The sequence below is a fragment of the Anopheles merus genome, chromosome 2R (genome assembly GCF_017562075.2).
Source record: "Anopheles merus strain MAF chromosome 2R, AmerM5.1, whole genome shotgun sequence".
NCBI lineage: Eukaryota > Metazoa > Arthropoda > Insecta > Diptera > Culicidae > Anopheles > Anopheles merus.
The window spans coordinates 4,544,150-4,571,262 of record NC_054082.1 but is presented as its reverse complement, the minus strand read 5'-3'; the positions used below and the strand labels follow the sequence as shown (position 1 = coordinate 4,571,262).

Below are 27,113 nucleotides of genomic sequence, written 5' to 3'. Positions count from 1 at the left end.
TGTAGTTTCTCTTCTCAGAATCGCTGCATTGAATTGCTTGACGTCACTTGAGTCTTATTATAGGACAACAACCGTCCGCCTTCTTCTTCGCCCCTCATATTGGGTTGTAAATTATTGGCGTACGATATCCCCGCAGGCAACAATTGTGATGCCTTGCCGGAGCATGCGGAAGGCAATGTTCTGCACTTCCGCTACACGCTGTTCCCGAAGACAATACCGAAACTTTGCTCATAGAAACCACAAACGAGCATGCGAGCCTCTGACATAAGCGTTACACCGCTTCGGTGGTTATAGTTGAAAGTATCAAACTCCGAACACCGCTTGGCAGAGATAAATTAAATACATGCCTTGTCAACTTCACGCCAAACCGGTTGGCGAAGCTGAAGTACACGCTGCCCCAGTTGCACTCAGCTTGCCAATCAAGCCGTCCGTTGTAGGTTAGTATAGGCCCGCTTTGCGATGGATGTACCATTGGGTGTAAATGGTGGTCTTTGTGACGGAAGGGAGAGAGAGAGAGAGAGAGAGAGAGAGAGAGAGAGAGATAAGCAGTGCCGCTACCACTTTGAATCGTCGCCATTCACCACTGACACATGACTGATAAATGCACCGAGTGACCGAGAAGGCCGTCTCAGGAGAAGGCGCGAAGCTGCATGCCGCCCCAAAATGGAGGCGCAAAAGTGTGCGAAAGGAAAATTGTACACCGACAAAGAACAGGGCGGACATGGTGGACATACGGAGGCGGACATAAATACGTTCTGACGTTTAGGCAGAGGTTGAGTGAGGAAGTTCACGCGCTCCAAAGCGAGCGGCATAAAACGCAAAACCAACAAACTGACATGCCGTCAAAAACCGTGTGGTGGTGCAGTTTTCGTACGTATGTTTTTACACTCGCTCGCTTTACTGTGCGGGGTTGAAAAGAGGTTTACGCCCTCTGCGTGCGTTCGACAGCGAGCTAGGCCAGCGAGGCCTGAGAGTCGGGGTTTATTACTGGAAAAATGTCCGAAAAATAGTGAGCCGGTTTTGGGTGTCAGCTATAGTTTATTGGTTTTGGGTGCTATTTGCTGACACAAAGCAATCTGTTTATCGAGTGTGTGTGTGTGTGCGGAAGCTGTGTGTATGTGTGTTTTGGTGCTCGAGGGGTAAAACAAATAAATAACATTACAATCATGGTGTGAAGTTGTGATCGACTACATTCATCGTCTGCGTTGGTGCCGTGGATTTTGTCGAAGCAATTTAGAACATGTTCTAAAACAATAACATTAACAGGAACGGTTCGGTTAATTGAAGTAGTTTTATCGAACTTTTGCTTAATGTTATTTAGCTATTGAGACTGCTAATACTTTTAAGAGACCACAGTGGCCATCTCAAACGCGTCCGCAAGGCACACTGGATACAGTTATTATTTATATTGCTTTCACTCATTAAAAATGCACGCCTTAAGCAAGGGAACGGTTCGCCCACAGTGCAACAGGGGCGAAATGAATCTCGCTCACTCGGTAAGAACGAGCGAACGCAGGTCTTGTTCATGTTAATAGCTGCTCTTCTTTTTATGACCGAGCGCTCGGTCATGTGCCTGTGTGCTGTGCAGTGGAATCATTTTCAGTGCGCTTGTTCCGTCAAGTCAACCGTTTTTTGCTCCCCTTGCAGGGCATCTGTAAGTTATTGCTTTGCGGAGTTCGAGCCGTGCAGCTGACACGCAGGAGCAGTACGGGTGTACCGGTTGCTGCTCGGTGGTTAAATATCTAGCAAGTACAGGGAAAGATTTTTGTAGCCTCCGTCTCGTGTTTTGTAGGGTTGTTTTTTTTCCCCCGGCACTCCCGTTCCCTTTTTTACCACTCCAATTCCTCTTTTTGCTGGGCGCACAATTCGCGTTCCTGGAAGTGACAATGATTTCAATGTGTCCAGAGAGCTCAGGGCAAGAAGGTAAATAAACAACTTCGGGCTCTTTGCCGAGCACAATTACGCAATCCTTTTACGCCTGACCCGGTACAGGGCGAGTGGGAAGCGCGGGAGAGAGAGAGGGAGTGGCGCAGTCGATGGTGACGAGCACTTGTGAGCGGAAAGTTTTGTGTAGCTTCAACTTCATACGGTGGGACCGTTTAGTGGAGGCAGCGTTTCCACGGTTTCCGCTGGGTTATGGCTGAGGCTGGGCCGCCCACTCCCTCCACAAACGCCTGACCCCGCCGGTCGGTAAGCACAAACAGGGATAGCCCAACGCTGGGAATGTTTGAACGCTGGGAAGCGCAGTGGCGAGGAAGAAATTATGAGAAATGAATGGGAAAAGCTCATTCTAGCGTGTACGCTGTGGCAGTGCAGTGCGAAATACAGGGCGAATGTGAAAGAACGAGAGGCAAACGCGACACTGGTGAAAAGGTAAACAAACCGAGGACCTCTTGGCTGGTTGGATTGAAAACATTAACCCAATATTTGCACACCTTTGGACATCAAACAAATAAGGTGAAGGGGTGTGTTACTTCCGGACTCTGGTGTAAATTAATTACAGCCAAGCGACTCCATTTGAGCCAGCTGTCATGTGGGAATGATAAAGAGAAGCTCAACAAAGGAGAAGAATTTCAACAAACTGATGAGGAAAAAGCCTTCAGCAGTGATTCTGTTTCTTTGAAACTGTTTGCAACATTGTGTAACAAAGATTGTATTTCTACCATTGGAAACACTCCACAACTCCATTCTGGCATTCAGGCAATCAGACGGTAAAAATAGCATTGTTTTACTTGTGCCGCTAAAGAGCGCCGCTCAAAACCGCGCTCCATCCCTGATGCTACCGTGGCCCGGAAACGCAGCCAAAAACCGGTGCTGCCAGAATGAGCCAAATTGGAATGGGCCGAATGTGGTGTGGGGCAGTGCTAAAAATTTGACATTCATATTTAAGCAAGATTTTAAAGTGCCCAATTTTACGAGCCCTCCCCCACCGAAGGGCCACCGTGTACACGCGCGCACCAAACACGGCGCGAGGAAAACATTGCTTATTCGTGGGGCAGAAGGGACTTTCTTGCGCTATTTGTGTTCCTGCGCGCCCTGCCCCATAGCAGCGCTAGAATTCGCGTTCGACGGCATTCGACTTTTAAACTGCTCCGGTGGCGGGTTTTGGTGTTTGGTAGTGGTAGTGTTTTTTGGGCCCTATTTTTTTTTGGTATCCGTGGTGGCATGCCTTGCGATTTGACATTGCTGGCGCGCATGTTTGAAGAACGGAAAGCAACCCAAGGCATGGTTGGCGGTGCTGGCAGCCAGGGTTGTAAATTTTAATAACATGCCACGTGGCACGAGGTGTAGGATTTTTGTTGCCCCAGCTAATGCCGGGATCGTAAAACTGTCAGCACCTTTGATTCGTGTGCGTTAACATTTTGGCCGTGACGGAACCACCCGGCCCTTCCTTCCGTGCCTTCGTTGCTCCCTGGCAAGGGAGTTGCAGAAATTAAGTTGATCCCAGCAGAAATGAAATTCATTTCCGCGCCCGGGCGCGATTGACGAGAGGAAGCTCGCTCAACCATGCAGCGAGCGGGCACAGGAGTTGGGCGAGCCTGTTTCGGAACAGAAATTGAAATCTTTAGTAATGTAAATGTGATTAGCACGTCAATGAGCGGGTGAGTGTAAGTTCGCTGTAAAGAGACGGCAGTAGTGTTGTATCGTACCGAGCAGCTAGATACGTCTTAAGTGTGCCTGCGGAGAAGCTTTCCGGAGAAGAGGATGGGTCGCAGTGCCTTTAGCGAGAAGCCTCGCGGGTCCTCTCAGCAGCACGGGGTAGTTAATTTTTAAATCCTAATTTTGATGATCCAATCACTTTTAATCATTGCCACTAGGAACGGTGTCAGGGCTCATAAACTGGTTCACACGGGCTTTTTGCGAGGGGCATAATTAATGAGAATTGATTGACTTGTCGCTGTGGACGCCGTGGAGAAGTCGAGAGAAGCCATCGCAGCAAGGAGCATCGGCGGCGGCGGCATAATCGTCGGAAGCTCATTATTAGTCGTGCTTTCGGTCTTCGTGCATGGTCTATCTGAAGATATGAAGCAATCTTACCCTACGTTGCTTGCTGCGGCGTCTACACCCATCGGCCGCGCCAGGTATGGAGGAGTTGTTAATTAAAACATTCACTCCGCTCCGGCGAAGGCCATAATCTTCGCAAGGTAAAATGGAGGCCGTTTAATACTTTCAATAAATTGGAGTGGAGTGGAAATTTGCTTCACCTCCCCGTTGTCGCTTCGAATGCTGGAAAGAAAAACCCATCCGCTCTCCCCGAAACCGAAGGTATATCAGGTAACCCTAATAAATACAGTGGTCTAGCTTTCACGAGCCAAAAAGGGCAAAAGCTCGTCCCGGGGGTTAGGTGCTTCTCAAAAATAGCGCCCAGAGGTCAACGATGGGATTGTTGGCACGATATCATCCTCGTGCTTATTAGATGCACCAAACAAAGTCAAAACAACGAGCTGTCAAAGACAGCTCGAATAGATGTAGCAAATAACACCAGATGGCGCTAGGAAACCAGAAAAGGATGAAAAGATAACCCTTTAGGCGAGACAACTAGCTGATCCAAAAATAGGGCCAATTAGAAACAAGTTCGGCAGCGGTCACAAAACAGGGTCAAACGGGGTCAAGACTGATCAGCTGTTGAAGAATAGGTGCCATTGAGACAGTTAGTTGCGAATTATCTACGAGAGAAAACAGACTAATTTTTAAACTGTGCGGCGAAAATTTATAATACGCGAGCGCCAGTTCTAAGAAGGTCTAAAACGCAATTCAAATAAATACATTGTTACCAGGCGTAACAACAGGGATGAAAGGTTCGGTCGTTTTTTGGGAGAAGGGCGAAAAGTTACAACCACTGCAATGGGAGGGTAAATTCCGCAGTGGGAACAACAATTTATGAAAATCCCAAAACTCCGATATGGAATGTCCACTCTCTCTCTCTCTGTCTTGCTCTTTCATTCCCTATTTCTGTGCTGAAAGCGTGGAAAGAAATCGAGTCAGTTCGAGCAGCACTAGAATGGAGCTCCATTTCATTCTTCTTCGCCTCGAAGTCGTTGCTATCGGTGCGCGTTGGTAGGTGATGCGGGTGAATGGAACCGTCGACGTGACACACGCGGCAGCATGTTGTGCTTTAGCACCCATTCAGCGGTGGCTGTTGACAACGATTGGGCGGCAATTGATGGCGAACTGGCAGGGCTAATGCGGTAAAAAATTGATTTACGCTTCGGTAGCGTTGCTGATGGAGAAAAATCTAATCAATTATCGCTCTGGCTGGCCTCTGGTTTTGGTTGGCCAGATTAGCTCCAAGAGCGAGGCCGATGGTTCGCCCCGCTTCGTTCGAGTCGTTCAATGCGTGAAGAGGACATTTATCATCTTTTTTAGTGGTTAAACGGGATGGCGCGATGTTGGAGTGGGCTTTTGGAGTGAAACGATCTTAGACGTGGAGGCTTTTTTTTGGGGAGGTGTATGTACTGCGGGCAGTTGTTATGCGGTCACAAATATGTCCATAAAGGGCGTTGAAAATATAAAGCTTTGTCTTTTTAAAAGTTTTAACTCGCTCAACTTTTAACCTAATTGTTTTAATGTATTTATCTTGCTCTCCTCTCTTCCACAGGTAAGTCCACGTTTGTGCACTGCACAGGAACACGAATGGGCATCGGGTGGGCATGGAACTTGCCATTTAGAACGCATACACTGCGGTAAGTGTCCCTCGGCCAGCGTTCAATTAACAGGCGAGCTGGTTTCGCGATTCAACACAGAAATTCAATTATGCAATCAACAGCAACAGCACCCGATGTGTCTGCAAAAAGGTTCCAGCGCGGTTGAGGTTAGGTTTGTTTTTTTTTTTGTGTGTGTGAGTGTGCTACATCGAAGTATTTAGTGCGCCAAACATGCAAAGACCCTTCGACTCTACCGCTGCTACCTGGACATTTGTGGAACAGAGCATTGAAATTGATCACCATTGCATGCTCACTCTCTCTAGAGGTTGTCGTAGTAGTAAACTATCACGATGGCTCCGTTGCTTTTTTCGCCATTCTATCACTGTCCTATTATAAACTGCAACAGTGCTGTGTCCCCGGGTATGAAAGTGTGGTTAAGAGACACTTCAGCCGCAAATACACAGAAATGTTGGTTGCATATAAAAAAAGGCTTTACCTGCAGCTGCATTCGGATAAACCCGACAAGAGCACACTTCCAGTGGCGCTGATCTATGTTCAGTGTTTGCTGCTGAATGGAAGGTGTGTTCTTCCCGGGTTTGGGACGAAGGTTTATCGTGCCCTATTAATCATCAACAGGAGCAGGCTCTTTTCGCTCGTGCCCGGGCATTGCTTTGGGTTTGCTCGATGGGTGGTGCTGTTGCTGCTGCTGCTGATGTGCAGCCGTGCGGATAGCTTCAATGTAAGACAGTGTGTTTTTGCAAAGCCACATAAAGACACGACCAAACTCAGTTAAGATAAAGCAGAACAAATCGAATGGAGGTTTGTTTGTTTTTTTTTCTGTGATGGTGAGCGAGAATAGAACTGGAATTGGTTGTGTCATTTTGTATAGTTTTTTACTTTACAAATAATCTATTGAAGAACCGCACCTGACTGCTTTACAAAGCCAATATTAGCACCAAAGTCTTCTTACACGTCTTCTTGCATACTACCAGCATGTTTCCTGTTTCTATTAAACATAAACTTACATCGACAAACAAACAAATTTGATGTTTCGATCGCTTTCCCTACGCATTCCGGAAATGAGCGTAATGAAAGTAATTATTCTACCCATATCGATCCCATTAGCTGCGTACGTGTTAGATTGCCTTCTGTTTGCGTTTCTTCGTTTTATTCGGCGATCAAATATTACTCTCCTGCATTATTTACCAATCGAATCGGGAAGATGACATATATGGCTCATTTCCCTTAATTGCTACGAGTTTGCCATTGGAGACTGTTGGACCTACAGCGCGCGCAGTACAGTCCAAGGCAAAACAAGCAAAAGGGAAAGCTTGTTATTTGGAACGATTATTCAGACGACTAATAAAACCTATCACACTGATTGCGCCCGAGTGACGGTGGCGAGTTTTTGCAGCGATTTTTATATCTTTCTTGCTCCCGGTGTTCCGGCTTGTCATGAATTGCTAGTGGACTATAGTTTTTCACTCGATTGAGTTCCATTGAACGGGGAGGTGAAGGGCGAAAAAACGTGTTTACGTGCAGAGGAACAAGTTTCAGTTAATGGAGGAAAATAAATACAAAGGATCCAACCAGCAAACAACACACATTCGTTATGTGAGTGAGCGCTGGTGGCGAAGGGTGGCCTGTGGACCGGGTGGAAGGGCTGTTAAGGGGTGGAAGACATTTCCCTACAATTGGTTCAACCTTTTTCCGCGCACGGGCAAAACTTCCTCGGCACGCGGATCGTGTTTTTTTTTTTTGCACGGGGTCGCAGTTGTTGTCCTTGGAACACGTAGCACCACTAAACATTCACGACACTTGACCCACCAACTTTGACCAGCAGGGACGGCCCGTTCTGCGGGGCGAGGTAGGATTGGGAAGTGGATGCTGGGAATGGTTCGATGCTAGGAGCTGGCTAGTACAACGTTCACCTGACACCGGCAAGAACTGACGGGGCGGGGAGCACCCAAAGCGAACGCGCGAAGCACTTGAACCAACGTGTGTTGGTGTGTATCCATTTTCATAAACCCAAGCGCACACACACACACAACTGGGGGAAGGGTTTTCCTATTTCACACACGCACACATGAGCGCTGAAGTAGTGTTACAGCAACACACACTCACACACAAACGCGTACTAAAACAGGGAGAAAATCCGAAAGATAACGACGCGGGATGGTACCAACCATGATGATAATGATGATGTCGAATGGCATTGGAAATGGCTCGCATTGGGCTGTTGCATGCAGTGAAACGGGTAACGGGGGACGGCCCGAGCTTTGGTTGCCCATGGTAACGGAGCGTTCGGGGGCATTTCGGGGCCGACTTCGGGTTTCATACTCGCCTGGAAGCTCGGTCGGTCGGTCGGTCGCGATCAATAACAGCGCGGCTGAGCGCTTTTCCGTCCGTCTTCGGGGAGCTCCCGGAGCCGGTGGCACTCACTCGCCGGGGCAGTCGCACTGGAAGAGAGTTTCTGAAATGTCCTCGAGCGTGATAATAGGCCCGGTGCAGATCGGAGGCAGGTGGTGCGATGCCGGAAAACGCGGCAAGAACTGGGCTCTTGAAAATGAGATGATCGGTACGGCTTAGGCCGTTGCGAAACGGGACCAAGGACTCGGACCGAGCTTCCACCGAGCGTTTCAACTTTCACATTCCGGCGCGCAACCCCACCCTCGTGTACCGTTTCCGGTTGTTGAAGAGGGTGAAAATTAAGTCCGTCGATGGAGCGTATCGTAACAGCACGTGGCAGGGAAGGATGGGGACGAAAGGACAAAGCGGAACCGACCGGTAGCCAATCTGCTGGAAGGATAAAGACTGGGATATTATAGCGGGAATGCTTGTTAAACCGTAAAGGAAAAAAGGCTAATGCACACACACACACACACAAACACACACACACACACACACACACACACACACACACACACACACACACACACACATACACAAGCAACTATGCACACCCATGCATCCCGGACCGAGCCGAGACAAAAGCGACGAAAAGAAAAGGCAAATGGCAATTGTTTCAGTAAAGTTGATCCCAGCGAGCGAGCGAGCGAATTTCGGTGGTGTGCGTTGTGGATGAAAAGCCTCCACCCACCCCCCCCCCTTATCACATGGATTCGTGTGGATGGTCTTTTCCATCGTTTGCGGTGCCGAGATGAAGGAGGTACCATGATGATGGCGTGCCAGATGACGCACAGCCTTCACGACGGTTTGCGCTTTTTGGTCGGTGTCTGTTTTCCGTGGCTCTTCTCTCGTTTCCCTCTCGTTGTGTGACAGCGAGGAAGTTTTTCTTGTGCTTATTTGATTTTGGTTTCTTGCTTGCTTGCGTCCACTCTCGTCGCTGTTCGCCTCCGTTGCTGTTCACCTCTAGTGTGCTACGCATTCAAGTAGATTCCCTGTTTCCGCTGTGAGGCGAGTGGTGGCAGTGCTCCACCGCGTTTGCCTGCTCTTCGCACGACAAAAGTTCTGTGCCCTGGCCCGGTCTGGCCTCAGGTCGGTTTAAAAGTTAGTGGCCAAAAGAGCCACTGCGTCGGTCCTGTGGGTGCTAGTAAAAGAAATGAGCGGAAAAGCCACCCGAGCTGTGCGGCGAATAATTACGGCTAGATTTTGGAGTTTTTCCCATGAAAAGGGCACAGTGTTGTACGTGCTGAACGGCCAGCCCACTGTTCCCGACGAAAACTTTCCCGCATCCCGGTTCCCGGAGCTCGTCGGAAAGGGTGTACGGAGAAATGATGGCGGTGGGGGATTTAATTCCCACCTCCTCCGACTCTTCCGACAAATTGGGCGTTCAACCTGGAGCCGTTTTCAGCTTTTCTGCGTTGAATATTGCTGAAAACGCCCGCACACACAAACACACATGCTGTAAGTCACACTGTATCCGGGAAATGCGTAATCAAGGCTTTATTTGAAATTCCCCCGAAAGAACAGACAAGAGCTGCCCTAATGTCACGCTCAGTGAGGCCTCAGAAGCCAGCGAGCCGCTCGTTTAATTAGGCTGCCTAATCAAGGGACAAAACGGGACGAGGGCGTGTGGTTTTAATGCAATATTCTGTAAATGAAGGTACTACTCGACCGGTTTGTGGTTGCAGAGCAGGTGATCTGGCTGTGTGTGTTTGTGTGTGAGTTGGTTGGTTGCCGCTGTATGTAAACGACACCATTCATCAGTTGGCGTGTTTTCACCCGAGCCAGCTCGAGTATCCAGGGGCGACATTCATACGCTGTGGTGTGTCAAACCCAGGCCCCAGTAAGTGTCATTCCTGCGGGAGTGTCTGGAGAAGAAGAAGCAGCGAAAAAAACGTAAGAATGAACCGATGGAAAATACATTTTCTTTGCCCCCTCCCCAGTGGGTATGTGAGTTCTTCTATATATGCTTTCCATGGACAGAAACGGCTCACTCACGGGAAGCGGAGCTCAGCACTCAGCCACTCAGCTGTGGTGTGTTGGATGCTGGAACATGTAAAAAGCCATGTGCCCCTTTTGCGCTTGCTGGGCCAGAACGCTTGGTACGTGCCCTTGGTGGTGCCACTCACTGCGCCTTCTGGGTGTGTGTGCGTGTGTGTGTGAGTTGCTGGAAAACACAATTTCCCCGCTTTTCCGCGCGCTGCGATGGTTCGTGCCCGAACCCGAACGGTCGAGCGCGCACGAAGCCGCGGTCGGGCCGCGCTCGATCGTGTCCGGGCTGGATTGGTGCGAGCGCGTCACCTTCGCAGGCTCGCGCGGTGCAGTCAGTCGATTTTCGTCGGCCGAGCTGGGAACAGTGGCAGCCACCCTCCTTCGTGTAACAGGCCAGCGCGTGCGTGAGTGTATGTGTCTGACCACTTTAGCCAGGCCCCGTGTGGTGGATTGACTCCACCGCATCAACCGGACCGACGGGAAGAGCGTTGACCATTCATTCCCGGGGGATTTCCGCGGACGTAGCGGAGAGTGCGTGTGTGTATCTGTGCGCCAGTGTGTGGGCTTTCTTCCTACCCCCCACTTTTTTGTTGTTGAAAAGCTTGTTAACGCATCGGTTCAAAATCAGGGGAAGCTGTATCCTGGTAATTGGATGCAAAGAGTTGTTGCGAGACGCTTCCTGGACCATGGATGTCATGTGATGTGAAGGTGATGACGCTCGTGATCGTGGAATTGGATTTCATTCGCCCGTGCACTGATCGAACCCATAAACTATCCGTGTGATTGAATTCAGACACAGAGAGATATTGATAGAGAGAGAGAGAGAGAGAGAGAGAGAGAGAGAGAGAGACAGACAGAGAGAAGCGGATGCAATACAGTGTGCAGCCCACCTGCACAGCGGTGTAACGTCAAGGAAAGTTAATCAAAATGGTGAATACACAGTGATGAAGGATGTTGGTGGAATGAGCACGCGCGCATCTACTGCCTCAGAGAGAGTGCGTTTGTACTTGTGCGTGTGTGTGTGTGTGTGTGTGAGCGATCCAGAACGCTCCCATGGGGGACAACCGTCGCCATCTCGCTGTGTACCGCAAAAAGGATTGTGTGCATCGAGCCTCTCTAATGCAGACGATGATGATGGCAACGATGCTTCGAATCGGGCTCATCGAATGGTCGATGCATCGGATGTGGTGAAATCTAGCCCGAGCATCAGCACCGTTCGAATGAAAAGGAAGCCTACAGAGACAGAGATAGAGAGAGAGAGAGAGAGAGAGAGAGGAAGCAAGAGATCGAGAGGGTTGTAGCGAAAAGGGATGTAAGCGCTTTTAGGTGGAAAGTGCAAACGGGGAGGGCAGTAGCAAGCCGTGTGCGTATTACATATTAGCCCTCGCTTCAGGACCATTGGGCCGCAACAAGAGAGTGTTAGCAAAGAAATGGTTCGGAAACAGAAGAAGCAAAAAAACAAAAGAAAAGCCAGTTGATAATAGGAAGGACAGAAAAAACATGCAAACGTAATTAAAAGAGCTGGCAGCTTTTGAAGTCTTTCTAAAAATTTCCGCCCCGTTTGGCCACGCTTTTGTTGTTAACATTGGCTTCCTCTGCCTTCGTGTGTGTGTGTGTGTGTGAGTGGGCGGTTGGGTTTTGGACATTTTTGCTGTAATATTAAATAAACGAAGCACAAAATTAACTTTTGCATTCCTAGCGCCCGAACCGGCGGCTTTCACATTTTTAGGGGTTTTGTAAAAAAAAAGAAACATTCTTTTTTTCACCGGGATGTGTTGGAGTTGTCAGTGCTCCTTTTCCTTTCTCGCTCCCAAAATACACGACCACGATGAGTAGACAAATTGTAGGGTAGAGAGTGAAAAAAAAACGGCCCAAAAGTACCTGTACGGTTTACACTCGTTCAACACGTAGCAACAGCGCGGCTCTCGCCAGACACAGCAGTTTAGGAGTCATAAAAAACGAACCCTTCACTTCCCCCCACTAACAGCTCTGCTTAACCACGGTTGCGTGCATGCTCGGTGCGTGTTTGCGGGATGCGCACTCACCCACTACGCGCCCCAAAACGGAAGTGTTCTGGCACGCAAACCCCCTTTTTCCCGACCGGTTCCAAAAATTGGTCACCGTACGGGGTAATGAACTTAGCAGGATGCATACACACACATGTAGTGGGACCGCTATTAGCTTCTTGGTAGGGCTAGAGCCACACCACGCTGTCGTATCGGTAGTTGCGAAGCGCAACAAGCGCCATCCATTAGTGCCTCGATAACCTTTCCGAGCGAGCGCAAAGGCGGCAGCAGCAGCCCAAAATACACACATCCCGCCGTCCCGGGAAAATGGCGCAGCAAAGCGACCGAATATAGCTCATTACTGCATCCATAATGAAGTTCGACCCCTGCCATCCGCTCCGCAGTCCCGTCGGAGCTCACGTGATTCAACCAGCCGAGCGGTCCGTGGGGGGTCATAATTTGTCTCTCGCTCTCCCTCCTCGTTTTTTCCCATTTCCCAACCGTCGGTTCTTCAGCGCTAAGCCTTTCATCGCTTCCGTGCATCTTCCAGTTTTGCGTTAGATGTCTTTCGGGGGGTTGGAAGAGGGGAAGGATGGATCGTTCCCCCTGCTCCACCCAGCCGGGAGTTATTTTTCTCACTTCGATCAGCGGGCGATAGAAACATGTTTGTGTTTATCGAAGTGTGTATTAAGTAAACACCGGTGGGACCCCAGTGGAATGAGTTTCGTCGGGCGGCCCCGCCATCTCGCCAGCGCAATGGAGTTGTCTTTGGGCGCTGCGTGTATTGGTTGGTTGGGTTACGCCATCCGGACCGGTTCCGCTTATGAACTCGCGCCGTCGCTACTCCACTTCCAGTTGGCACACACTTTATGAGGCAAAAAAAAGATCGAAAAACGCTACGGAAGATACAAAAAAAATGAATCACCGAATGCGTTTCGCTGGCAGTGCTGAACGATTGTGGCCCGATCATTTGGGGTAGCGGGTTGCTGCTGTTGCTGCTGGCTGGCTGGCTGGCTGGCTGGCTGGTCGTACGACGGGATAAAAGCGGCAAGCGAATGCTGCCACCGTTACCGGGAAGATTACCATTAATCTTCATCGCAAGATGAATCGCTTTTCATTCGCAATTGATTGCCATCGAAGGTTGCGATCGGAATGGAGGGCAGGCAGAGAAGGAGGAGAGGGGGCAATGTAATGTGTAGAAAAGCAAAGCATACAGCCGCGAGCAATTGATTTAGCTGCTCGTGCCGTCGCTGGTGAGTGAGCATTGGAATGCAAATACTGTCGCCGTCAGTCGTCAGTCGAGAAAGAGTGTTCCCGAAGAAAACGGATTGCCTTTGTACGTACGGCGTTGGGGACGAGTGAAAAACCTTGAAGCCTTTGCGGCCTGCCAAGACTCAATACACTAAATGTGCAGCCACAAACACATCCATCATTTAGCGGGGGAGGGGAGGCATGGGCGCATTAACACACTCGCGCGCAGCCCCCAAAAAGCCAACGCCGCTAAACTCATGCATCAAATATTCATGGCATCTCATTAATTACGAAGCCAGCGAAGCGGTTCTTGCTCTTCCGGGCGCACCGCCGGTTCATTGGCAGCTTCCGGTGGACTGTTTGTGTGTGTGTGTGTGTGTGTAGGCGTCCTCGGCGTGTTGCTTGCCGAGGGGTACCTCCAGCGGTGGAGTATGAATAAATGATTGCCACTTTATTGAAGGTGGCTGCATATTTGCATTCCGGCCACGCACGCCGACCGAACCGGTTTGATTATTAGGAAAACAATTTCAATAACGGAAGGGCGATCATGAAACGAAACTTATTGAACGATGCTTTTCCCCCCTTTGCATGATTGAACTTTTCCCAACAACAGCCGCCCGCAGCCCTCGCAGGGTGAAGTATCGTATTAAGGGTGCATTAGGGAGAATTACATCATTACGGGCAGACGGCGGGGACCTCGAGATGAATATCTTTAATTGAATTTGTATGAGTTTGTGCTTGGATTGCTGGGCTAGGAGAAGCAGAGCGCCGTTGGCAGTAAAAATGCCCTTGGCAAGATACTGGCGAAAGCAAAGCGTTCCAATAATTTTTCATACGTCCCGTTGCGGCCCGTCGAGGAATCGAAACGAGGCTACAGATTGTTTCGTTATTGGGTTCAGCTTCCGTAAGCTTTATTGTCTCGCAGCGGAACAGGGCAGCCGGAGGCATGCTTTCGCTCTTGAAGATGGGCAGCAGCAGGATAGCAGGATCGATAGCGTGTGCCTCGCTCGGTTCATCGCGCCGCCGCTCCGGTGGAGGCGCCAGCGGACAGGCAGCAGTATATAACCATCTCGAGTGCACACGTTCCTCGGTTGCGGACGTCAATGATAAAGAATGTTCTTGTTCGCGACCCGATAAGAGCTGCCGAACTGGGTGAACTAGAGGCAGCAAAACCTCCTGGAACCTGGAAGTGGAAAGTATCGTGCTGTCCATTTCCCTTCGCTAGCATCACGCCACGGACGTCTTTGCCCCTCGACGGCGGTCCAATGAAGCCGAACGAGCGGTGCGAATTTGCGGAGCAAAATCGAGTCGTCGGCAAAAGAAACGTTAATAAGTTTGGAAGGAATGATTAGTTCTGAGCCCAGCACCGCCGCCTTCCGTTTTTTCCCCCTTTTTCGCTTGCTGTTCTGCCGGGTTGTGGTGCTGTCTTTGAGTGTGGGCCTTTGCTGGAAATGCTGATTACTCATACCATCCACTCCCCTCACCCCATAATGGACAGGGGGAAACGATTGGCCGGCATAGCGAACGAAGCACATAATAAAAGAGCGCGGCCCCCTTGCAAGCAAGGCGAGGCGGCTCAGGCGATGGACGCTTTGATGGCCACCATTTTGCCATTCTCGAGTGAAATCTTCTTGTTTTTATGTGAGTCTATGTGTGTGTGTTTGTGTTTGTGTATCATTGTGTTTCAATGTGTTTTTTCTCTGCTTCTTCTTCTTACCTTGGCCACAGCCTGCGTGAGTCTGCGTGAAAGTAGCTCCCGGGCAAACGGTTAGTTTTGGTTCGGGTTCTCCGCTGTGGAGAGCTCGTTAAATTGCCCCCAGAGAACGATCGAGAAGTGCATAACAATTCTCGAGAACGCGCTGGGGAGAAAGTTTTGTTCCAGCTCGTCGTTGAAACTTTCTCGGTGCTTGCTCGGTGAACAAAACTTGAGCGATGCTTAAGTGTTTCTAGTTTTGTTGGATGTTTTTTTTTTCTGGAGAAGGCAACAAAAGAAGGAACACCCTTACCGTCGAACCCGGTAAAATGCAAATCCCATCGCCATCTTTATGGTGAAAGCATAAAATATTGAAGGCACACCTCGGGCACACGCCTAATGTCATCATTCGAGTGGCAAACGAAATGTAGCATCTATTTAGCATTCCCACGTCTCGAAATACGCTCGAAATATGGCCATCAGCATAACTTCATCATGGGCCAAACGGGAGGCCAAAGGCCTTTCATGTTTATACACAATTTTACACGTTTCATTTAGCAACAGTGGAAAAGGTTTGAGCTTGCCTTATTATTCTCTCTCCTCCCTCCTCGAGATTAGAGATCCTTTGTGGCGTTTAATCAATTTTTGACAACAACAAAACACAGGAAACTTTTCTACCCCATGTCAGCATTTTTCTCTCCTGGTCATCCTCGCCCAACTTCAGCAGCCTTTCGCCGACAGCGACCTGAACTGGGTGAAAGTTCGGGGTTTTCCGCCTACCCTTGCTGTGCACCTTCCTGGTGGAGAAAACAGTGTGTGTGTGCGGGAGAGAGAGAAATAAAGAAAGAAAGTGGGAAATTATATCACGCAAAGACCGGGAACGAGTTGAAAGTAATGGTCCATTCCGGAAAGGTCACACAGCGTGATATCGGGTTGTATTGGGGGAGTAGGAGGGGGTGGGGCGAGAAAGGGGAGAAAGTTTGCAACAGTTTTCCTCCTGCCCCGTGCGGAATTGGAACGAATTAGGCAGATTTAGACGCCGGAGTAGATTTGAGGCTTTGAGACGGTGGTGGCACAAAACTTTTGCCGTCCGAGAGTGCTGCTAGCGCTTTTGGGCCTCGTAAATCATCATCATCATCATCGGTCAAGGGGAAGGGGGTGACAGAGAGAGAGAGAGAGACAGAGTAGAACCGGTGTAGTTGTTTGGTAGGTCGTAACCAGGGTCGAAAGCAGGGCGTGTGGTGCCCAAACAGCGCGTCGACTTTTGCCCACACAAAAATGGACACATTTATCTGAGGCGAGTGTTTGGAGGACGTGTTTTATCGGGTGGCGCAGTGACAGAAATAAAAACATACACATTTGCATAAACGCTCCAACTCCAACGGGGAGAGGGGGACGAGAAAAACGGGGGTGACATTTAGCATACAAAAGCGTGAAGCGTTCGATCAATTTATACGAGATAAATCGTGCGAGCTTTACGACCCGGAATTTTAGATTTATTGCATAATCCCGCCACGGTGGAAGGTCAGATTGCGATAAAACGGTGTAAACGTGAAGCATTTAATCAGAGAAAGAGAGAGAGAGAGCGAGAGAGGGAGAGAGGGAGAAAAAAGGGAAAACACTTTGCACAGAATCAATCAATGTTGTGTACTTAATACCCAGCTCCCGCCACGCAAGGTTTGAGGCAATTTTCCCAATTAGCTACACCTACCCGGGCCGGGCTACGGGAGCTGTCCGTGCGTTGTGCGTTTGCTAGTAAAGAGTCTCGTGCCACTTACACTTGCCACTTGAGGCACGATGCGCCGCCACGACAGTGGGCAATTTCATACGCCCCGGGCTTCGTCACCTTCAACCGTCAACCGTCTGAAGAGATCCGGGCCAGTTGAGGGTTTGACGGGAAGGAGAGCAAAAGAAAAATAAAGTGGAACGGAAGCAAACGGAAAAAATCGCACCCAAGAAAAGGGATGTTAATAGCGGCGCCGAGAGTGAATATTTGAATGGGCATGCTCTCCCGGCCATGGCGAGCAGCTTCGGCATCAGCAAATGGAGAAAAATAGCTTGCAAAATAAGCTGCCGTCGGCCGGTTCCGCTGCTCGGGTGCGGTAGCGCAGTGACGTCCTTTTACAACGCCCCCGCCTCCCCATCACCCTGTTCCCGGTGTCCCGGTGGATAAACTCTTGAGTTTTCAAAGCCCGGCACGGCATGATTGCTGTCACCGTTGGGGGCAATGGAGGGAGCAATGGACGGAGAAGGTGAACAAGTGCCCCAGCAATACTCACACAAACAAAGTCCTTCAAGCGTTGGCCGTCGTGAGCTGAGGGGAAATAATTTGCCGCATCATCAATTCGTGTGTGTGTGTGTGTGTGTCTCTGGGGCAGTCGAAGGGCGGAGGAGGAAGCAAGGTGAGAGGAGGAATCAACGGGAGATGGAATGCTTTCGGTAGACGCCAGTTTCTTCTTCTAATAGACATTCTGAACCATTTTGAGCTTCTATGGCGGGTGGCACAAAAGTATAAAAAGAAGAAAATCCGTGATCGCAAATAGCGTCACCAAGCTGTAAAGAGAGTAAAGTCTTTGATGGAGAAAAGAGATAGAGCGAGAGGCACATACAAAGGGAGCGAGGGAATATATTTCCCCGATGGATAAAGGATAGATTTAGGGAAGCAGATAATCGATAAATTTGAATACGTCCGTTCGAATTCGTCCGGGGCTTTTTTTTTTGATGATTGGATTGATTTTCTCTGAATAATCGCATCGATGGAAATGGCATTTGGGGCGGCGGCCCGGGCAAGAAAACGCATTTGTGTCGCAGATAATTTAAAGGTACACAACACGTAGAAATTATGTCAAGGATACGGGGCAACAAAGGAATGGTTTGAGTGGCTGAGCCGAACCGGATCGGGTTGCAGCTGTCCTTGGTCCTTTTGGTACACGTGTGTACACACACACACACACACATACACAAACACACAGACACACAGGGGTTTGGGAGATGTTTTAATGGGTGGAATGGAATGGAATATAGAGCATCGAGCATGGTATCGATTGCCGAACCACAGCGATCGGAACCAAATCCATCGCTGTTCCGGTCTGGCGGGGTCTGGCTTGAGCGTGGTTATAGGAAGATATTTATAAACTTTTCGCGCGGCTCAAAATTAAAACCAGACCCAGATTTGCTGGGCTGTGTCGGTGTGCGCGAGCGCTGTGATCTTGAAACATTATGCACTTGAAGCTGTCTGTTTTTCGACGGCGGAGAAGATGGAATGTCGGCGCAATGGAATGGAATTTTGAGATCGAAGATTCCGCTGAAGGTCCAAAGATCTTCGGACAACCTCTCGGTCAATGCCTCGGTGTAATCATTTAGATGTTGGAGATTGGAAATGGCAGCATGGTTCCATTGCTTGCAGAGTGTCATCAACTCTTACGCCTAGAGGGTTTCGTACGTAATAAGCTTGAATGTTCTTAGCCTTAAATGAAGTCACCGATGTGACAAAAAGACATCAATTGCCTAGACTCAACACTGAAATGTGGACCTAAAACCGTTCAATTTTGCTCCAAATCCAGCAAGGTTGAAAATATTGTAATCTTCATTTGAATCTTGTCCTTTTCCTCGTTTTCTCAATGCTCCAATCAATCGGGCAAATGGGATGGAAAATGAGTAGTTCAATTTGTTTCTGCTTCCAACAGCAACATTTCATTGCACGTCGAAGCAGAACCACACCGTGACAGTGTTTTTGATTGCAAATTGAATCCCACACACACACACGCACACACTCCACCCAACCTGATTGAATAAAATGAAGCGAATGTTTTGTGGAGCGTTACCCCCACGAACAGTCAAACTGACCAACGTTCTGGCCCGAACTGGCATTGGTGAGGTGGCAATCAAACCTGATAATTCGGCGCTGTGGTTCACTACTCTCCCTCCTTACGCCACCGTCGGTGGCGATTCGCAACAAATTAATATTAAACGTGCTATGATCATGATTTTAAATAATTTATTCATTGCAATACGTTGCGAATGGGATGATCGGGGCGGTGGGATTTTCGGTGCCCCCGTGTCCAAAATGTGGCCTGGGACAATCGGGTCGGTCGGCTGGCGCTAATGAAATTCGGTCAGAACACTTACCATGCTGCGGCAAGGGCTAAATGTTTTGCTGCCGAGGTCGGTCTTTTTCCGGCGAATGTTGCGGGACGGATGTGTGGATGAGCACATAGCTTGGCACATTTCCTCGCCACTTCAGTGCTCCACTGCACTTGAACAAATTATATGCAGATAATAGATATTAATTAACGGCTACGGTATGGATAAAAGCGCATCGCACTCAAACTGTGTTCAAAAGGATGGTGGCGGGTGAGTTATGGATGCACTTTTTGTGGATGCAAACGGGAAACCCCCGAATGCGAAATGGTTGTACTGAAATTGAAGCCATTAAAAACTTCGCCAACTCTCAAACTGTACCATGCACAGCAAGAGCAAATGGTAACTCATTAGCTATGGATTCAGCACAATATGTTGCATTACATTTGCACAGCCAAGCTTCCCTCTTAGCCCGTACACGAAAGCAAGATTGTGGACGTTAAATTGAAACGATGCGTTCACACGTAACGCAACCGATGTCGATGAATGTCGATGAAACACGACGAAACGTACGCGGGTCACACCAGCATACCCCAAATGATCCCGCACACCTCGCCCCATAATGTGTGCCGAAAGCCGAGCTGAAGATGAGCTTCCTGTGGGAGGATGGTTAAGCCGCGCACCGTACGGTTTGAAGCATCGAGCCACAAGAAGATGTGGGCTGAAAACAACAGTTTCCATTTCCCGGAGCGCTCCGGAACCCGGATGTGACCGGCTTCCGTTTGCAGATTCATCGAAACGATACGAATACGAGCTCGGTGTGTGTGTGTGTCTGTTTTTTTTGCTGCTTGTGTGGAGTCTGAGCAACGAGCCGGGCCGTACCGAGCACTTGATCGTCACGGACGAACCGGGCAGGCATGGCATGGCACTCATCATGGCCGTGTCTGTTTTGAGTTTCTCAGTCTGGTGTTGATTTTTTGCTGTTAATGTACACGTGAACCGGGATGGGGGGGATTTTTTGTCCGCCATTGGTGCGCTATGAATCACGTGGCTTTCTGCTGGTAGAGTTTGAATGATGTAATCCCGGTTAACACATACACACACACACACACACACACACACACACACACACACACACACACACACACACACACACACACACTCCCGCTGATGGACACAGACAGAGGATGAAATGCTTCAATGCTGAGTGTTCCAGTTGGTAGGTTCACTTTGAGCCTCCATCCCCTTCGTGGGTAACGAGAATTTCTTCGAGCGGAAAATAGTTTCCCGCCATGCCACTGGGGCAACTCCACACACACACAAAGCCCTCGTTGATTGCTCCAAAATCAGTGAAGGTGAAGGATGGAAAATAATTACTCGAAGAACTCGGGGCATTAGTTTGGGGAAAATCGGACGGATCAGGTCAGGGAGCTGGAGCCAGTCAGAAAACAATCCCGTTTCGGAGTGACAAAGGGAAAAAAGTTTGAAACAGAGTCGTGGCGCACAAGAACGAACCACCAACCAAGTAGCAATTATTGGCAAGTGATTGTGATCGCTTGCAATTGTTCGTGAAACCTACTCATTAGGCAACGCCTCTCGAACGCCATTCGCTGGAAGAATGGAGAAAATGTAGCTCCCCAACTCGTTGACCGTTTGCGCTGTCCAGACCAGTGTCAATAATGTATAAGTAACAATTCGCGAAATTTTAAGTACCACCTAAGGTAGCAAGTTCCATTGCTCCATTACCTTGCTTCTGTCGAATTAATAATTAAGGAGGTCATTTCGGTCTGTCATCGTTGGACGGAGCAACTTTTAATGCTTTTCCGACCAACCCCGGAGCAGGTTGATTTCTTACTTTCTTACGCTAATGGATAGCCACTCCTAAATCGCGGCAAGCTGAAACCGATTTCCACGAACATCACCTTGCTTGATCCGCTACCGAGGTCCGCTGCTTGGTAATGGCGTTTGGCCGTAGGTCACACAGCTGCCCTGCTGCAGACTTCCGGAGGGCATTAAAAACCCGCCAAGAGGTGGGTTCCCCGTACCGGCGGGGGTCACTGGGGGTGACGCCGTCCATTAAATCCAAAAGGTTAACGAAGGGCGACCTGAAAGATCGCACAGCTCGTCGGGCACGCCTCGGGACGGGCGCGAAAGTGTTGTTGACCTTGCGAAGCGATTTTCGAGCTGGAAAGCGAGTTAGTGTGTGTTTGTATGTGTGTGTGTGTGGGAGAGAGACGGAGCAAAACGAGCTAGAAGGAAGCGTTTGCGCGCGTGCGTTCCTTCCCGTTTTTGGCCGAGTAAATAAGGCTGAAGCGGAGAGGGCGAAGATGGGAAGCGATGATGGTCCGGTGAGAAGGGTTGAAGGGAATAGTCACTTGAAACGGACCCCGGGTCAAAAAAGCGTGTCCAAGGTGAGCAAGGATACGCGACCAGTGAGAGAGCGAAGGTAATTTATCAAATGGGAAATTCGTCTCCCCATTCGTCATGGTGGCCGTCTGTAAGGGGAAATGGGTAGAAAACACAAACACACACACAGAGGAACAAACTACACATAAACAACCGTACGCGAATGGTTTGCACCTGATTGCCCTTCCGCTTCCTCTTATTTGCGAGTTCCAGCAGTAGCCGTTCCGCGCGTTTGCCAGCTTTGAACGGATTTGTTTTCCTTCGGGCTTTTGTTTGGAGTGTTTTTCTTACCCTGAAGTGTGGGGTTTCTGAGGACAGGAAAATCTATTTGGCACCGGGACACTTGAATATTCATACATTGGAGCACCGCGGATCGCGACGACAGTGCCGAAAGCTCTTCGCACGTGATGTAAAGGTACATTTGCATCTAATCAATGTGTGGCACTGGCGTGTGTGTGTGTGTGTGCGTCATCGTCTGGCGATGAGAATAGAATACAATCCTATGGGGGGTTTGTCGGTGCTTTTTTGCTGTGCTATTTTCTACAGCGAGCACATATTTTACCGATTTTCCAATCGTCGGAAAACGATCAACGGCCGTTCGAGAAGCGTGCGCGAGAAAGATTAAAAGCGAGATAGGATAATTGAATCTCGTTCTGCGCTCTCCCGCCTCGGTGCGAACATTTAATAAGCGACTCCACGCAATCGTTCGACGGGATCGGAATATCGGTTGTTGCCTCCTTTCCGCCCTCCCTCACCCCACTTTCCCGTGGGCCTTCCTGCGGGTGGCCCCGTTTCCCATTTTCGAAGAGCAGGTTTCGCCAGCAGCGGGATGCTTTGTACGGGGCCCGAAGACAAGTATTGATTTCTTGCCAGACTGGTTGTGCCATCTTTACATTTCCCGCCCCCCTCAACCACCGTTTAACGACCATCGGTGTCATGTTACGCGACCACCAGCTCGGATGTAATGTGTGGCGTCTGCCGCTGATAGATGTTGCTGATTGAAGAGTGAGTCGGCTTTTAGCGGCGGTACGGTTTCGTGTCTACCTGCCAGTGGCCCATGCTTTTGGTCGATGGTATCGGTGTAACCAGGGTGTAACCATCCCCACACCGAGCCACCACCACCTCCATTCCAGCTGCCGCGACGCATTCCGGCGGCCCTTATGGTCGGAAAATCGATGGCCACCCTCATCATCCGGTGTGCACTTTTCGGCTTGGGAGATCTATAAAATACAACTACACACATTACACCACCAGCTACCGACGCTGCCAAACGCGCGTGTGTGTGTGTGTGTGTGTGTGTGTGTGTGTGTGTGTGCTGAATCGTGCGTGAAATTTGGTATGTTTTTCATGACCCACCGTTGCCTAGCCACCCTCCGGGCTTCGGGACCCTGCCGGGCTGACGTGCTACTGATCCTTTGGGCTGATTTGGGCGAGCAGTTATCCTTTTTAGCTCATTTTACGATCAACCGTTGACTACTCGTTTCCCATCCCCTGTCTTTTGGGTGCGGGTATGTACGCATGTTCTGGTAAAACGTGTGTCTATGTGATTGTGTGTTCGAGTAGTCGATTTGCTCGATTCCCTTCTGGGTGCCTTTCCGGTGAGTACGTGAGCGGTTGAAGCTCGGATTGCTGGAGTAGATACAGACGCACAGACACACACACATACACCACGGCCAACGTGGTATAGATCAAACGTACCGACTTTAGTGCGGGTTTAGTGAAGCATGTAACGCAAAAGGTTTAGACCGAGATTTATGGATCTTTTGACTCAGGGCCATCGAGAAAATATTGTACCGGATAATGTTTTCTTGCACACCGAGAAGACATGAGCCTACATGCCAGAAACTGCAAAGATGCTTATGGTATTTAATTAAATAAAGGAAACGAACACGGCACAAATACGATGCTTCGTTCGATTATGTTTGATAATTCTCGGGCAAAAATGATTAAAGTCATTACCGGAGGGGGGGGGGGGGGGGGGGCTACGCTACGGTTGATTAAGCTCGTTTAGAACGCTCTCGTTGCAGTTGAGCAGCGCGAAGGTATTTGCTGAATCCCCTTTCAGCAGCTGGCCGGCCGGAATGTCCCGGAACGGGAGCTACTGATCGATGGACAAACCTTGTTTTAATAACGATTGTGTCGTAAATTTTCCTTAATTACTATTAGCCGGCCGGAAAAGGTTATTGGGCGGCGGCGGGTTGTGCCATAAAGCACAATATCGGGGTGGGCGATGTATTCTCTTTCTTTCCCAAGTATATCGTGCTTAGAGAGCCTGTCCGGAGAGTTTTGTGAAGGTCACAATGGTCCAAAGCGCAATGAAACGTATTGGACTGAAGCAGGAACCTTGTTTTCTGGCATTCTCATTCGTACTGTAGCTACAGTGTGGTAGAATGTCTTTCAATTTGTTTTGCTCACGATCGAAAAACAACAGAAGATAATTACATTCGCTAAATGAGATAAACAATATGCATGCCGCAGACACAATACATTATTGGAAGTAAAGTTTTGCTTTGATTCAGGCAAAGCCGTAAGGCGCTGCCAAACATGAAACCATTCTCGGGAATGCACATCAAACGGGGCCCGAGGTGCTGCATGCATGTAAATATTTGAAAAATACAACAAAAAGAAGCCGTGGAAAACAACCGCTTCCCCCATTCCGCTTCACCATGTGTGATGGTTGTGTGTTTTGCTATTATAGATTCCGCTTCCCGTTTGGTGAGTTTGGGCGGCAGTGCGAAGAGCGAACAGCCATTCCGTTTCCGAAAACGAAAACAACAGCACGAGCCAAAACATGATTGAAATTTCTCATTTGAGGAACGCGCAGCTAGACGTTTGGCGATGGGTTTGAGCAGATCCAGCCGGTTTCACCAAACGCGGTGGTGCACACGATCCAATCACGCCCGAAAGCAAAACAACTAAGCTACGCACACACGTACAGACACACACGCACAAACATTGGAGAGGAAAAACAAATTTCTTTGTTGCGGCACGTTGGCGATTTGTTTGGTTTTTTTTTTGGTACTGACCAGTGGAGGAATCAATCTAACGCTTCTAACGCAGGTTCAAGCTCTTCGTTGAGTTCTGGACGGGGATAACTTCAATCATTCGAAGATTCGAGCATCGGGGTTATGTTTTTTAGTACTAATTTTAGACTCGTTAAGGCTATGTTTTTTTTTTCTATACGACATCTCTTTCTCTCTTGCTTTCTCTCTCTGTGTATCTGGACATCGATGTTTCTCTCTTGCTCTCGCTGAATGCGTTGCACAAACGGTTCGACGAAAAGGACAAGTGATTCATTGTGATTGGGTGTAGCTTCCCAAGAATGAAAATACAATTTGCAGTGTGTGTGTGTGTGTAATGTAACAGTTTCTAATTTACAGGTGGCATTCCAGTATTCCAGTGACCGGCGAGTCGAGTGAACAGTGATTGACGTGTTGTGCAGGTAGCCTAACATTCAGGCGCAGTGCTCCCACTGACCGACGTATGAACTAGCAGACTTGACCGATGGTGTCGTTTGCCAAGCAACAAGTATCGCTGCAGCTCCAGTTCCGCTTCTAACCAACCTTCCACGTGTCTGTGTGTGTGATTATGATGGCTGCCACAAGAATCCCAGCGGCATACGACGTGTGCTAGTATTGGCTGTGTGCTAATAGCGAGATCCGTGTGTGCGTGTGTGCGGTTGTATCGCATCGCAGGATCATGATCTGAGACCAGGCTTGCCCCGAGGTCTACTAGTTGTGCATTCTACCTGTGCACGTTCCTTGTGCATACTTCCGCGTGCGCGCGTGTGTGTGTGTGAGAGTGTCCGTGGGGGCCTGCCTCCCACCCGCTTCGGAGAGGCCAGCGCGTTAGTGTGCGGGGCGGTTTTGTAGCAGCCAAAATTTCCCAAAACAGCTAGTTGAATGAGTAACAGTGCGATGGTGGCCGTGGCGATCTGCTGTATACTGGTGCTGCTAGCCGTTTTCATCGTGCTGATCATAGTGGTCGGTTCGACGATGGGCGAACCGAAGTGAGATAAGCTCCAACTGGGGCCAGGACACTTCGCCGATGGATAGCCAAGGCCCCCCGGCTGTTAGAATTTGGACGGATTTTGTTCCACCGGTGCTGCCGCTACCGCCGCCGACGCCAATGGCTGCGGTGGCGCGGACAGCGGCCGCGACGAGCGTGCTCACCATCACCACCAACACCACCACCGTCAGCACCAACCCCACCAGTCTCGTGTCCTGCGCGCGCGGCGCGTCGCTCGTGGCCAGTAGCCGTAGTGAGCGTGTATAATGGAGCGTGTGTCCAGCTACCACTACCAACCGACCGTTACCACCACCACCACCACCATCACCACTACCCGTACCATCAGCTGCTGCGTTGCGCCATCGCGACGGTAGAACCAATGGCGTAACGGGCGAAATGTGGTAGAAGCGCGAGTGTGAGTCCACCACCACCACCACCACCATCACCATTACCATCGAAACGGACCTCAAAACCACCCGAATGAGCGAGCGAACGTACGAACCAACCAGGCACCGGGCGAGGCAGAACGACCATTAGCGAGAGAGAGCAAAGCAAACCGATTGCAGACAAAAAACCTTCCTCCAAAAACCCTCCATCCCGCCGCAAAAAAGGCAGTGTTAGGGGAAGCTACCGGATTACCGCTGATGTCCCGGACGGGCGTCAGCGAAGAGCGTTTTGTTTTATGCGGCACAGCCTAGCCCCGAATCAGCTTCGAATAGTAACTCACCTTCTCGGCCAACGTCTCCACTACTACTTGGGCGCTCGGTTTTCCCAAACACAATCGATTTTCGCACTTAAAATGTCGTGTTCTTAAATTTACGCGAAAAACGCTTTCCTTTCTGCCTGTCTACACAACACGATTCGTACCCTTTAGTAGTCAATCAATCAATCACTCCCCATCGTACGCTTGTTGCACCTGATTCGCACCGCCTCTCGATAACAGGAAGAAGAAGTGGACGAAGAAGAAGAAGAAGAAGAGGACGAAAACAACAACTACTACGGGCACACACTTGTTCATACTGCGTCAAAAACACACGTCAAAGCACAGCCACACGACACTCACGAGCAATGGAATAAAATCTTACACACCAATTCTACACAGCCGTCTTAGCGGGGGCACAAAAACAAAAAAACAAACAAACAAACAAACGAAACGAAACAAACAAACAAAACAAAGCAAAGGCTAGTTTTAGAAGCAAAGCAAGCAGCGAGCAAGCTGCATAAATATCTTTTAAAGTGAAAGAAAAAGAGCGCGGCAAAACAAAGGAAAAAACCGTGAGAATAGAAGTAAAACGTACACACACAAACAAACACACACACAGCTACTCACACAAACACACATACAATTTCACACAAAACACATCTATCTAGTACAGAAAAACAACACTCTTAATGCTACTTAAACTTAAACTTCTAAACTACTAAAAGAGACTTAGCGATACTTAGTTGCATGATTCGGGCACGCTGTAAGAGTGCGATAGAGCGAATGTGTATGTGTGTATGTGTGCGAAAGAGGGAAAGCCAATCACAAACAGGAACGAGAAAATAGAACAAAAGAATTGAACAGAAGAAAATAAAAAAAGCATTCGAAAGCTGAATAAATGGTTGAGTGTATAAATCGAAAAA

General features: G+C 49.2%; 2 protein-coding genes across 19 annotated transcripts in view; both read left to right on the top strand.

Annotated features, from left to right (window-relative positions):
- Positions 1-27,113, top strand: part of LOC121588812 (cubilin) — a 66,305-nt gene that overhangs the window by 2,962 nt on the left and 36,230 nt on the right. The gene's annotated exons all lie outside the window — the stretch shown is intronic.
- On the top strand, positions 10,345-26,762 carry LOC121588814. Of its 12 annotated transcripts, none has more exons than XM_041907197.1 (2): positions 10,345-10,453; positions 24,860-26,762. In XM_041907197.1, exon 2 carries the CDS (start codon positions 25,382-25,384, stop codon positions 25,490-25,492), a length of 111 nt encoding a protein of 36 aa, XP_041763131.1. In that variant the 5' UTR covers positions 10,345-10,453; positions 24,860-25,381; the 3' UTR covers positions 25,493-26,762. The 12 variants fall into 12 exon arrangements, with proteins under 12 accessions (XP_041763131.1, XP_041763132.1, XP_041763136.1 ...); XM_041907198.1 differs by having other exon boundaries at positions 10,350-10,447; XM_041907202.1 differs by having other exon boundaries at positions 10,369-10,443.